Here is a 12,395-nt window from a genome sequence, read left to right as displayed (position 1 = left end):
GTTAATAATTTTAGGACTGATTCTTATTATCTTTTGTGAGAAGCCTGTCTCCATAAAGAGCAGAAGCAAACTTCTTAGTTTAATTTTTTTTTATTGTTTTTAATGTTTAGTCAGATTTTAGTTTAATATAATTGCTTGTGTCATTTTTCTTTTAAATTATTTTATTTATTTATTTTAATTAAATTAATTTTACATCACAGTATAAAATACATGGTGACGGTACAATAAATAACCTTAAATCTATGTCTGCGCAGGAATGTGAGTAATTTTGTGCTTATATGTAACAGAAACAATGGAAAAGTCACATTTCAAGTTTTTGAAGTGCAGTCTGGAGTTCCAGTAATCAGCGATATATTTGGAGCCATAGTCCACTTTGTTCTCTCTGGTTTATTCAAAATTATTAAGAAGCACAAGTAAAATTACTATTGAGTCTAATAAACCCTATAAATCACACACAATTATACTTTTTATGTAAAATGTATATGTTCACATTCAGTGGATTCTAATGGGAAAATCATTTATGGCTTCAATATCAAGAATTCTTTTATTTTTTTTAAGTAAATTTATTTTAAATCATGGTATTGCTCTGTGCAAACATGATTCAGTGTTTTCCGTCCTCCACCTGTATTTCAAGAAGCTCCTGTCCTGAAAATAAACGGGCCAATCAGAAACGATTCTGGGCCATCACCTTGTAGACTTTCTTCTTCTTTGTATTTAGAGAGAGAGGTGTGGATCCCCAGGGCACCCTGGTTCTTTTTCCGCCCATGTGCCGGGTTGAATGCAGCTAAAGCCTCGGGAAATATCTGGTTTTAGCTTTCAGCAGGAGAAAGTTCATTTTCTATTCAACTGAACCCAACTGCATTGAACGAACCCACCGAACCCAGGGAGAGGTAAGGCCTCGCCTCACACAGTAAAACACCCGCTTTCGCCGTCCGACTTTAAGACGGAGGAACGCCACGTTTCGTGTCAGGACGTGTTTGTGACGTTGTTACGTCTGACTCCCTCCGTTTATTATTTAGCGGTGGAATAGATTTCTCTCGGTATTTTTGGACAATTTAAGCGTTAAAATATGGTCACAGTAAAACTGTGACTGCAGATATGACCAGAACTGTCATTAGAGCTGCAAGGAAACGCGCTTCCTTTCACCAAGTTTAATGGCTGAATAGCTGCAGCTCAGGTTCAAACGGAATTAGCTTAACGTTATTCTGCTTTTATCTGCTCTGAAATGTCTTTTAATAATTAGTTTCATTGCCAAAAAACAAGAATAAAAGAGGGACATGCAATATTTCTAACAAGAGATGCATTGAATTCAGCTCAATTTAAAATTGAGCTATGAAAATAAAACCGACAACTAGAAATGGAAAAACTGAAGATGTTATAATTGCTTATTTGCTTTCTATATGCTTTATAGCTAACAAAGAGCTCATTATCGTTATGTGACGTAATGCTGTGTGTGTGTGTGTGTGTGGGTGTGTGTGTGTGTGTGTGACATCAGAATGGTGAACATGTGGTGGTGCAGACCGCTGGTCCTCTTATCTCCCATCCTCTCCATGTTTACTGCTGCTGGACTTTGGGTCGTGTAAGTTCAACCTCTTTTTGACCTTTATTCATAAATAAATACATAAAGAGTTGATGCCTAAACAATAAATAGAGACTGGACAAAAAACCAAAAACCAACAACTCGAGAATCAACACGACTCATCAATAGATTATTAATGTGCTTTTGAGTTGGAGAATCAAATGGCAAAAAGGTTTTTCTAAAATCTTAAAACTGTAACCAGGATATGTTTAAAAGAAATTACTAATACCTGTACCTTTAGTGAATTCCTAAAACAGAAATATTCAAAGGTGAACTACCATTAAAAAAATGGACTTCCTCAATATCAATTTAATATTTATTAAGAAATAAGGAAATTGAAACATCTTATTATGGTAAAAAAATAAATAAATAAAATAAACTGAGCTAAAACTCCTTTATCAGACTATTAAATGAGTTCTCACCTTTTCTTATGTTTAAAATTATTTAAATATAAACCGTTTATAGTTAAGTCCAACAGTGTTCATATCCCTAGATTTAGTTGTAAAGAAATATTTTACTTTTACTGACATGCTTTGTGTGATGGAGGTAAAAATCAACATCTCGTTATTCTGATAGAGAACCTGTGGACAGATTAGGGTGATGGCAATGAGTATTTCCATCCTCATAGACATTGTGAACCCCTCCAACTACACACAAACTGTCAAATCCTCTCCTGCATAAAACACTCCACGCTTGGCTACCAACCATTGGAGGAGTCGTGTTTTCTTCTACGTACTACGTTTCATACGTTTCTACCAGATACTTTTGCACGGTAGAACATTCCATACGGCTACATCCTGTTCTACCATAATTTGCGCTCCTTATCTAACAGCTCCTGATCATCATATCCTCGGCTGGAACATTTCAAACTATAATGGGAACACACAGTTTAGCAACAGGAAGCATTACATTTGATATTCAAAAGGTGTGATTGCAATATTCGAAAATACGCAAAACTCACACAAAAATGAGTATGATTGATTATTACATTTTTATTTCTCCACAACACCAAACGCGTCTGGAGCGTCAGGCGCGTCAGGTTGACATTCAGAGTCTTAAGTGGAGGCGCGTCGAGGGCCGTCACGGCGTGATTTGAACCGTTTGGACTGTTTTGACGCCTTGAACGCGTCAGACGCTCCACCTAGACGTTGAATGTAAACCAGATGCTCAAAGCGCGTTTGGTGTGAACCCACCATTACTTAAAAAGCAGATTGGTTATTTTTATTTATTTACTTTTTCCCACTTTCACAAACTTTTTGATGGTAAAAGCCAAGTGGTAAAATGTGATGTTTTTTGAATGGTGCATGCTCCACCGCTGCAGCGCATCCTGTTCCTAACACGCCTCTGTGCTTCTGTTCTGCCACCTCAAACAGGTACTTCATTGCTCTCCACCATGGGAAAGTGCTGCCTCTGACCTCAGCATACAGGTACGACTTACTCTCGCTGAGGGACAACCAATATTTACACAGTGGAATAAGATCTTCTTTTGTTTTTTTATTTCTAGAAAGGGAAATCTATCTGCATATCCTCCCTACATCAGGTAAACACTGCACTAGTCCTACATTCTCCTTTTAACAGTGAAGCCAGAGCCGCTTGCTGTTATTTTATCGTACTTTGTGTTTTATCAGCTTCACAGGGAATTTCCCCCCAGCCAGCTGCTACTTCAGTGAGATCTTGAACCTGGCAGCGTTCGCAGGTAAAGAAACGCCATTCAGATACAAAGTCCAGGCTGATGGCGTCTGAAGGCAATTGGTTGCATGCAAAGAAAAAAAGAGGCTAAAAAACAAAACAAAAAAAAACGTTTACCGTCATGTATCATTTTCTTTCTACTTCACCATCGTACACCACTAGGTGTCACAATTTCACATTAAATCCCAATTAAATATATTAATGTTTGTGGTTGTTGTTTGGCAAAATATGAAAAAGTTTAAGCGGTATAAATCCTAATTGTTCTATTTCGAATAAACTTTCTGATCATGATTGGTACGCTGTCGTTGACCCCTGTGGCTCTTCCCACTTTCACCAATCCTCTGTTTCAGCGTTTGTCGTGGGCATCCTCAGGTACTTCCAGCTGAAGACCAAATTAGACAAGAGGTGGCTGAACATTTTCAGTGTGGTGTGTTTCTCCATCGCCTGTTTTGGGATGACGATTGTGGGAAACTTCCAGGTAACCGCTGATCATTGAGAAATCAACTCCAAATCCGGACTGTGACAGACTGACTCGCGTCTGTTTTTGTAGCTCCTTGAGATGTCGGTGATTCACAACTTGGGCACGTTCCTGGCGTTTATACTGGGCAACTTGTACTGCTGGCTTCAGACTTACATCACCTGGAAAGTTAACCTGAACAACCAGGGGAAGGTGGTTGCTATCGGCCGTTTGGTGCTGTCTGCGGCCATCTCACTCTGCATTATACTGAAGCATGGTATCCTTTCACACTGACAACTGGTAGTACTGGGTAAAGGAAAACTTGTGACCCAGTCTCAGGTTTTCTCCATCCTCTAGCAGGTTTACTTCTAGGATTGTCTTGTGTTCAATTACATCCATCTTCCCGTCACCTCTATCCAGCTTCTCTGTCTCCTGAGGAAAAGCAGGGTTCTGCTACCACCATCTTTCACTGTAGGAATGGTGTGCTTAGTGTTTAGAGTTTCTTTTCCTTTACACAGGGTTTTAGAAGCAAATTCCAAAAGGTTCCTTATAGATCTAATCTGTCCAGAGTACCTTCCTCCATATTTGCCTTCTTGCCTAAAGGCACGTTGCAGTGTGACATCACAAAGATCCCGTCCCCCAGCTCACTGCTGGAGGGCAAAATCCTGTTAGCCGATGATGACTACTATTAGTTTTAGCTATCAAGTTGTCAACATAATGCGCTAAATCCTAAATGTACATGTGACATAAAAGAAAAAGGGTTTGCTACTAATTGTCAACATTACAATTAGAGAACAAGGTCAGGAAAAAGTTATACCTTTAAAAAATAGCTAAAGAAAGGGAAGTAGATCAGTTATGCTAGCTTGACTTTGACAATTTTACCAAGTAGGTGTGCTGCAGAATTTCGTGTTTCGGTTCAGTTACAAAATAAAGAAAAGGCGACCTACACGCCAACTCTGGTGTAGAGCAGGTATTTAAATTAGCTAATCAAACGCTGCTGTGCTAATCTACCGCTGTGACAGATTAGCTATTGCTGTGGTAGCTAATGGCAACAAGTCTGTGTGTAGTGCAGCCAACACAGAGAGCAAGAGAAACAAAAAGAACACAAGTGGTTTTGAGTTATTCTTCAACATTTTTTTGAGTTATTTTCCCTTTGCTGTGGCGGGCTGTACTAAATCATAATACCTACATCTCCAGGTTTTATTCTATTAATAGAGTTGTTCTGCCGCAACAGTGCAGCTATGGGTGGCAAGTAAAAGAATTCTTTTTGCCCTCCAGCGTTGTGCACACGCGGGAAATTGCCAGATGTAAACCATAACATGCAACGTGTCTATAGTGAGAAAAACATTTTTACATTTCTTAGCTCCAATTTGTTGATCTGAGACAGAGAACGGTGGTTTACTAGGAGGACATTAATTAGCCTGTTGGTTATTAGCAGAAATGTTCTAGGACTCTGTTTTGTTTACCAATGGTGGGCATCACTAACTATTAGGCTAACTCTGAAGCACTTACAGTAAACTAGACATTAGTTTTCACAACAGCCAAGTAAATTTAGAAAAATTCATGTAGGGGAACATAAGTAGGGTAAACATTTTCCAAATTATTAAAAGGGCTAAAGCGCTGGATGAAAAATGAGCTCCGCTATTAGCGCATTAACACCCTACCACTGTTTGCTATTTGTCTTAATGTTATATTTGTGAGATTCAATGTTCAGTTATTGCCTTCCCGTCTTCATCCTTGACTCTCCCGATGCAGTCCTGGCTGTTATCCCCCACATGCACACGGTTCGCTGCCAGTGGGCCGTGGTCATGCTCTTTCTCATATACATCAGCACTTTTGCCATTGACTTTCGTCACTGCCGCTTTGAGGTGGTGTGCCGGGACACGGTAGAGCGTCAGAGTCAGTGTGAAGATGCTAATGGCTCCAGAGAGCAGCAGCTAGAGCTATAGGAGTGCCACAAGGTCTTGTGTTTGAACACCTGAACATATCTCACTATTCAAGTTGGTTACAATGTCATGTTACAATGTTATGCTTTGTATTAGTGTTTCATATATATATATATATATATACATATATATATATATTTATCTTCATGATATATTTTGATTTGTCTTAATGAGATACTTGATACAGCTTCATGTTTACATCTAAGGAAGTTTGGTCTTCTAACTGGTGCTGATCGCCGCTAAGCTGGATGTGACACTATGATCCTGCACTGATGGACGGCAGACAGGCAGGCTTGTATAAATCAGATTTGATCAATGCAACAGCTGAGTCGCAGTGTGAAAAAATTAAATATGTCAGGGACCTTAAATTTATCACAAATTCTGAGCAGAATAGAGGAGATTTGTTGGTTTGGTATTGGACAACTCCATGTCTCCAATTGGAGACATGGAGTTGAAGAACAATGTGTGAGCTCTAAAACATGTTTGGATTATAATGTGTGAAACTGCAGACGAGTAGACAGAGAAAAAGTAGAACTCATGAACTCTGATGAGGTTCTGGACTGAATCCTTTGAAAATGTTGACCTCCTTGTTATAGGATGTCAACATATGGCTGGTTTAGCCTTGGTAAAAATATACCATCAAACTGGAAGAGATGCCAAACAAATAGATTTTAAATGTTTAAAGCTATAAGTTGAGATTTTCATGACAGAAAAATGTGTACTTTTATTTTTGATTACAAGAATGTATGTTATTACTATAGTGTTGTACTTCATTTCTATTCTCTTGTTCTGCATGCGTCACATATGTGAAAGGTTCATTCATTTCAGCAGAGCAGATCAAGAAGTTCAACTCGGACTCATTACACAGGAAAATGTTTCAGATGTTCATGTAAATCATTCTGGCTTACAGCTACGAAAAGCTAAAACTCAATTTGACTAATTCTGAGTATTAAATACATAAGAAAAATAAAAAATAAATAACTGACACTTTCCACGTTGTGGAGAAAACCACAAAATTATTAAAGCTGGATGTTCCATTGATGTCTCCAAGCGTATTAGATAGGGTAGAAAGTTGAGTGGAAGGAAAAATTGTCCAAGTGAAATAAGATGGAATTTCTTATTCTTTATTGTACATCTGTGGCTCTATGTAAACTTGGTTCATACAAAATTTTATGTATCCCCTACTTATCATAACAATGATAGGTAGTTAGCTAAAGCTAACCGAGTTTGCTAAAAATTCATTTCTGCTTCAAAGTCAAGATGCCGACAGTTTCCTAGTAGTAAAAGTTTAGATATTCAATCATTGCATACAAGAGTTTCGTCAAAAAAAATAAAAAATAAAATAAATGGTTTTTATAGTTTCATTTTAAAACGGCTCAAACTAAAGAGACGCAGGCGTCTTGTGTGAGAGAAGGTGTTTATTTCTGAATTAGTACCGACTCCGTTTACACATTTGATCGTCGCTCCGGCACCGTTTTCCTCCTCCGTTACAGACGACACACGTTAAGACAGACAACGTCTGCCTGCCGTGAGGTTAAGACTTTCACACAGTGATTCTACGCTCTAAAACACAACCAGAGGTTCCGAATGAAGAGCGTCTCGTAGTCGCACAGGCAGACGACGGTGACATCACGCTCCTACACAAACAGCTGGAAAGTGGAAGTCAGACACACGGTTCACCTAAAAGTTCAAACGTCAAGTAATAACCTCACAGTTTCTGTGATTGCACAGCACCTATCCACGGTCTCACAGTCCAGTTTGGGTTGCCATGACACCGACCTCCCGCTTCTGGTCGTTACATCACTCTGTACAAATGAAGGCATTCCTGCCGTGATTTCAGGGATACAAACGCCAAGCAAAGAGCATTCAGCTTTTCCACATTTTGTCAAACTTCTATGTGTTTTATGGACTAGACCAACATAAAAAAGGAGCAAATAATAGTAAAGTGGAAGCAAATAACATTTTTAGCAAATACAAAATCTGAAGTTATTTCTATTCAGCTGCTTTACTCTGATACCCTTAAATATAATCGCAGTGGACAGAGAAGGTTTTAGTCATTTTCATCTACGTCGTGGCCTAAAATTACTCATTTTGCAGCACATTTTAAGTAAATTTGTGATGTTTTATTTTTTACTTTATTTTTGCCATCTTGTAAAAAACTTGAAATGTTACACATAACCTTCCCTTTCCTCTGACTTTCTCATCAAGTTGTAATCTATCCTCTCAGAAAAAAACCCATGTCATTGTCCTGCTGCTGCCTCTGCACTAACGTCTAATCTCTGACTGATGGGCATTAAAAATGTATTTTAAATGTGTGGAAAGCAACAGCGAACACAACTTCTGTAGAGAAATGGAAAAGGATTGACTGGAAAGCAATGACTGCAAAAGAAGTAGCAACAAGCCTAATATGACAGAGTTGCAAGGGCTAGCTCGTCTTTTATCTTCTGGTGGAGAGATGCAGTGGTTGGTCAGAAAAGGATGAAGCTGAAAATGAAGCGAAATTGCAAGAACAACGACCGAATTTGCATTTGTAGCATCTCTCTGGAGAGACTGAGAAATCCAGATGTTCTGTGAAGGCGTCGCAGGTATATTAGAGAACAAACAGGGTTGTAGTTGTAGAGATATTTTTAAAAAACCCACACAGCTTAAAGAGCAACAATGCAAACTATTCTGAAAACATCTTCGCTGCGACGCACAGTGGTGACAACGTGATGTTGTGGGGTTTCTATTGATGGAAAGAAAACCTGCTGGAAAGCCGTAAAACCCTTGAGACGGAGGTGGAGTGACCCTAATGAGCAATGTTCTCGTGTTGGAGTGGTCTAGTCAAAGCAGAGACCCACTGAAGCGATTGGTAGAGAACTTTGCTTCAGAATCACGCAGGGCACACGGCAAGCTTTCATCGTCACAAAAAAACACGGTGGTGGCAGCATCATGTTCACCTGACTGAGCCCAAGAGCCGCGGCAAAAATTTGGTAAATTTTTTAAAATTATGTACCAGATTTTCATCACAATTACGCACAATGTTTTGTTGGTCTACGGCTGACTGTATATATATATATAATATATATATAATATATATATACTGAAGTTTCGAGCTATGGCAAATGACAAAATGTGGAAAAGTTTGAGGAAGAGGAATACTTATTCAAGGCTACATAATTAGCCATACAGTAAACAAAAAATAATAAAAAGTCCCAGTTCCTGCCAACAGTCAAAATCAAGAACACCAGAGTAGATATAAAAGTTAAAAAAAAAAGAAAAGAAAGAAAGTCAGGGATGGTAGAGGAGAAGCGGACTGCCTCAGCGTTAAGCTCGCCCCGTCAGCTGAAGTTGACTAAAGGAGGTAATGAGGTTGTAGTGGGCGCTCTCCTCGTCCGTCAGCTCCATGTTTCCGGGCCGGACCACTAGCAGGACGTTCAGCCCGGCTTCCTCCGCCGCTTTGGCCTCTGCAACCACAAAACCACGGGTGAGGACGGTTTGACACAAGCTTTCACCGCGAGGCCGGTTCGCTCTCCAGCCCGAGAACGGCGACAGCTCACCATACGTTTACGACACAGTCAGGAGTTTTTCCAACGTGAACCTGGACGGATCACACTGTAGATGTAAATATAACAACACCTGAAGCCTCTCAATCTGACGCCCAGTCCGGTACGAGAGTAGCATAATCACACAGTGAAGCGAAAGTATTAAAAATATTTGGTTTTCACCTTGATGACAAAAATTATTACAATCCAAAGAGACATTTTTGTCTCATCAAAAAATGTCTTGGAGTCACAAATATTACCTCACTTTAAAAAAAAAATAAAAAAATGTTGGTAAATACTACAGGAAATCTGCTGTAATTTTTATATAGCAACTATTTTATTCATCTTTTTTGGTTTTAATGTAAATAAAACTTCTTTTTTTTTTTAAATGGCGGCTACATTTTCTTCTATTAAATGTTGACATTTGCAAAAGGTTCCCAGAATAATAAGAAAAATGGTTGTAAATAAATTGATTGGTACTTTTAGTGTCAATTTGTTACTGATATTAAATACAATCACTCCATGAAAAACTGGAAATTAGCTCAAATCTGAATTTGCAGTTATATCCATTTCTTTTTTTTTAAACTACAGTGGTTTTATTAATCGTTTTCAGTCAACGTTTTTCAGAGCAGTTGTGACTCTGAAGCAGCAGAACAGACAGGAAGCCGGCATAACCGGCTCCTCCGGTCCAGCCGGTCCGACACGGCGAGGCGCGGCTCACCTCTGCTGACGTCGGTGAGGAAGGTGATTTCTTCCGGCTGACTGTCGATCCGCTCGGCGATCCGCTCGTAGCTCTTTGAGTCCACTTTGGCTCCTATCGTGGTGTCGAAGTGGCCGTCGAAGAGCTGAAATCACACACAGGACCGGAACAGTTGGGACAACACGGCGCTCCGAACTTCGCGGAAGCAAAAACCCCGTTAAGTCTAGATGAGCGGCTCACGTCTAAAACGTCTCCTTCCACCGAGTGTCCGAACAGGAGCTTCTGGGCCTCCACGCTGCCAGAGGAGTAGATGTAAACCTTCAGGCCGCGTTCCCGCCACATTTTGATGGACGGCACCACGTCGGGGTAGATCCTGTTCGCAAACGCAACACAAACATAAACACACGACATCGTCAAGAAATGCAGTCATTTTTCAAAAAATAAATATTTTTAAATCTTGGTAAGTGAGCGAACACATCGGCGTACTTACTCGCCTTTGATTCTCCCAGACGTGTAGGCCGCCCTCCACATGTGGCCCTGCAGCTGCTTGAGCGCCGTGGACTTCCTATCCGCCGCCATTTGCCACATCACGTTCTCCACCACCTCCCTGATGGCCTTCTCCTCGTCCGTGTGGACCGTCTGGTCCACGGTGTGGACGGGACACGCCCGGTTCTGCCTCATGTCCTCTTCCATCTAAAAGGACAGGCCGGGCTTTTAGAGGGTCCGTTAGATCAGTCGCTGAGTGTTTTCCAGATCCCCAGTGATTCTCAGTGTAATACACAACGCACCTGCTTTTTGAGCAGATGGACATCTTGTTTGCACTCATCTTCCTCCCAGTGAGCGGACAGGTGATCCTCAAGATGATCTCTGATATAAGGAAACAGTATGTCCTGAAAAAATGATAAAATCACCAATACAGAGAGTCAATTGCTTGTATTTCTTTAAAAAAAATAAAAAAATAAGACCTATATTGGATCTAATATTATGGTGCATTCAAGCCACCTTGGTCTTGATGCTTCTTAAGTAAAATACAAAGACAATTGGCAATTCTCATGGCAACAGACGTGACTGGGTAAAATAAAAAAAGGAAAACAATCTCTAAAAGGGGCTTGGTTGATGACGTCAATCTTCACGAGAGGAAAGCGCTATTTACGCCACTAATCGTAGAACGTGAAGCTAGCATAAAGGATCTGTATGATTTCTGAGCAAACAATGAAAGCAGGAAAGCTAAACACGAAATATAAAGACATTACTGTTTGTTTGTTTTTCTAACCGAAAAACAATGTTTTACTATGAGCTAGCCGGTACCAGAAAGCTGTTAGCACAACTAAATTTTCCTTGAACAAGACTGTTGGTTTAAACAAATAAAACTCGCCTTAACAAATGTGATTGGCGTAGTGGTTCCCTCGATGTCCAGTAAAAGTGCAGTGGTGCAGGCAGGAATCGAAACCGAGGCCATTTTTGACCCGAGTGTTTACCGCTGGCAGTGGGTTAGCTGGCTGACGTTAGCTAAGCTAGCAGGAGCAGTACTATGTTACAGCCCAGCAGCGCCCCTCTCTTCCCGCTTCTCTGGGCCGGACAGGCGGGACACGGTAGAGTTTAGCAACAAAACAAGGTAAACCAGGGGTTTACCTCTAACTGACTGAAGACGCCATTACACCACAGTTAGCTACCGCACAAAGCTGTCACCAGCTCACATGTTCTGCTCTGTCGCTTCAACCTCCAGTCCAGCAGGTGGCGATATTATCCCCTTTGACATAGACGCCATATTGTGAGTGGTATTTTGTAAAATCTATCTATCTATCTATCTATCTATCTATCTATCTATCTATCTATCTATCTATCTATCTATCTATCTATCTATCTATCTATCTATCTATCTATCTATCTATCTATCTATCTATCTATCTATCTATCTATCTATCTATCTATCTATCTATCTATCTATCTATCTATCTATCTATCTATCTATCTAAACATAATATAAATTAAATACACAGGGTTATGTTTTCAATTATTTATTCGTTTTAATTATTTCCCGCTTACAGCTGACGAAAAACGACATTTAGATATGCTATTTTTTGGTAAAATAATAAAACACTACTACCACCCTTTCAGCAATATTTAACACAGAAATAAAATTAAATAACTTTGTAGTAACCCCTAATATATTTATGTGGATTTTGTATTATTTAAGGTTAAACCTAGCTCAAGTGTTTTGTTGTGTTTTGTCAATTAACGATGTTTTAGTACTAACATAAACATGCAATACTGTATAAAAAAATTATCTACTGAAATACACTAAAAGTAAATTTCATTGGGCTTCTCTTCGCCAAACTGGGACACACACTGACGTCTCGTTTATCGTGCGACTAGAAATGCACCCTATGTTTATACATTGTATATCATTTTGCAATGAAGAAACAATCACATTTGACGTCATTTTTCTTATTATTGTTAGATTTTTCAAATAGGTATGCTAATCAACGTAAGACTCAGA

General features: G+C 39.5%; 2 protein-coding genes across 3 annotated transcripts; one reads left to right on the top strand and one right to left on the bottom strand.

Moving 5' to 3' along the window:
• The first annotated feature begins 638 nt into the window (after positions 1-638).
• On the top strand, positions 639-8,570 carry tmem150c (transmembrane protein 150C). Of its 2 annotated transcripts, none has more exons than XM_044096728.1 (8): positions 639-890; positions 1,496-1,579; positions 2,953-3,006; positions 3,084-3,119; positions 3,208-3,275; positions 3,619-3,746; positions 3,819-4,002; positions 5,859-8,570. In XM_044096728.1, the coding sequence occupies exons 2-8, from the start codon at positions 1,497-1,499 to the stop codon at positions 5,912-5,914; spliced, it is 609 nt and encodes a 202-aa protein (XP_043952663.1). In that variant the 5' UTR covers positions 639-890; position 1,496; the 3' UTR covers positions 5,915-8,570. The 2 variants fall into 2 exon arrangements, with proteins under 2 accessions (XP_043952663.1, XP_043952662.1); XM_044096727.1 differs by having other exon boundaries at positions 644-890; positions 5,481-8,570.
• Positions 5,809-11,639, bottom strand: enoph1 (enolase-phosphatase 1). Its single transcript, XM_044096726.1, has 6 exons — positions 11,271-11,639; positions 10,684-10,785; positions 10,386-10,588; positions 10,136-10,268; positions 9,917-10,040; positions 5,809-9,117 (listed from the first exon to the last, which is right to left on the bottom strand). Exons 1-6 carry the CDS (start codon positions 11,352-11,354, stop codon positions 8,978-8,980), a joined length of 786 nt encoding a protein of 261 aa, XP_043952661.1. The 5' UTR covers positions 11,355-11,639; the 3' UTR covers positions 5,809-8,977.
• Positions 11,640-12,395: the final 756 nt, after the last annotated feature.

Source organism: Gambusia affinis, linkage group LG17, assembly GCF_019740435.1.
Source record: "Gambusia affinis linkage group LG17, SWU_Gaff_1.0, whole genome shotgun sequence".
Classification (NCBI taxonomy): Eukaryota; Metazoa; Chordata; class Actinopteri; order Cyprinodontiformes; family Poeciliidae; genus Gambusia; species Gambusia affinis.
This window is presented reverse-complemented; position numbering and strand designations above follow the sequence as displayed.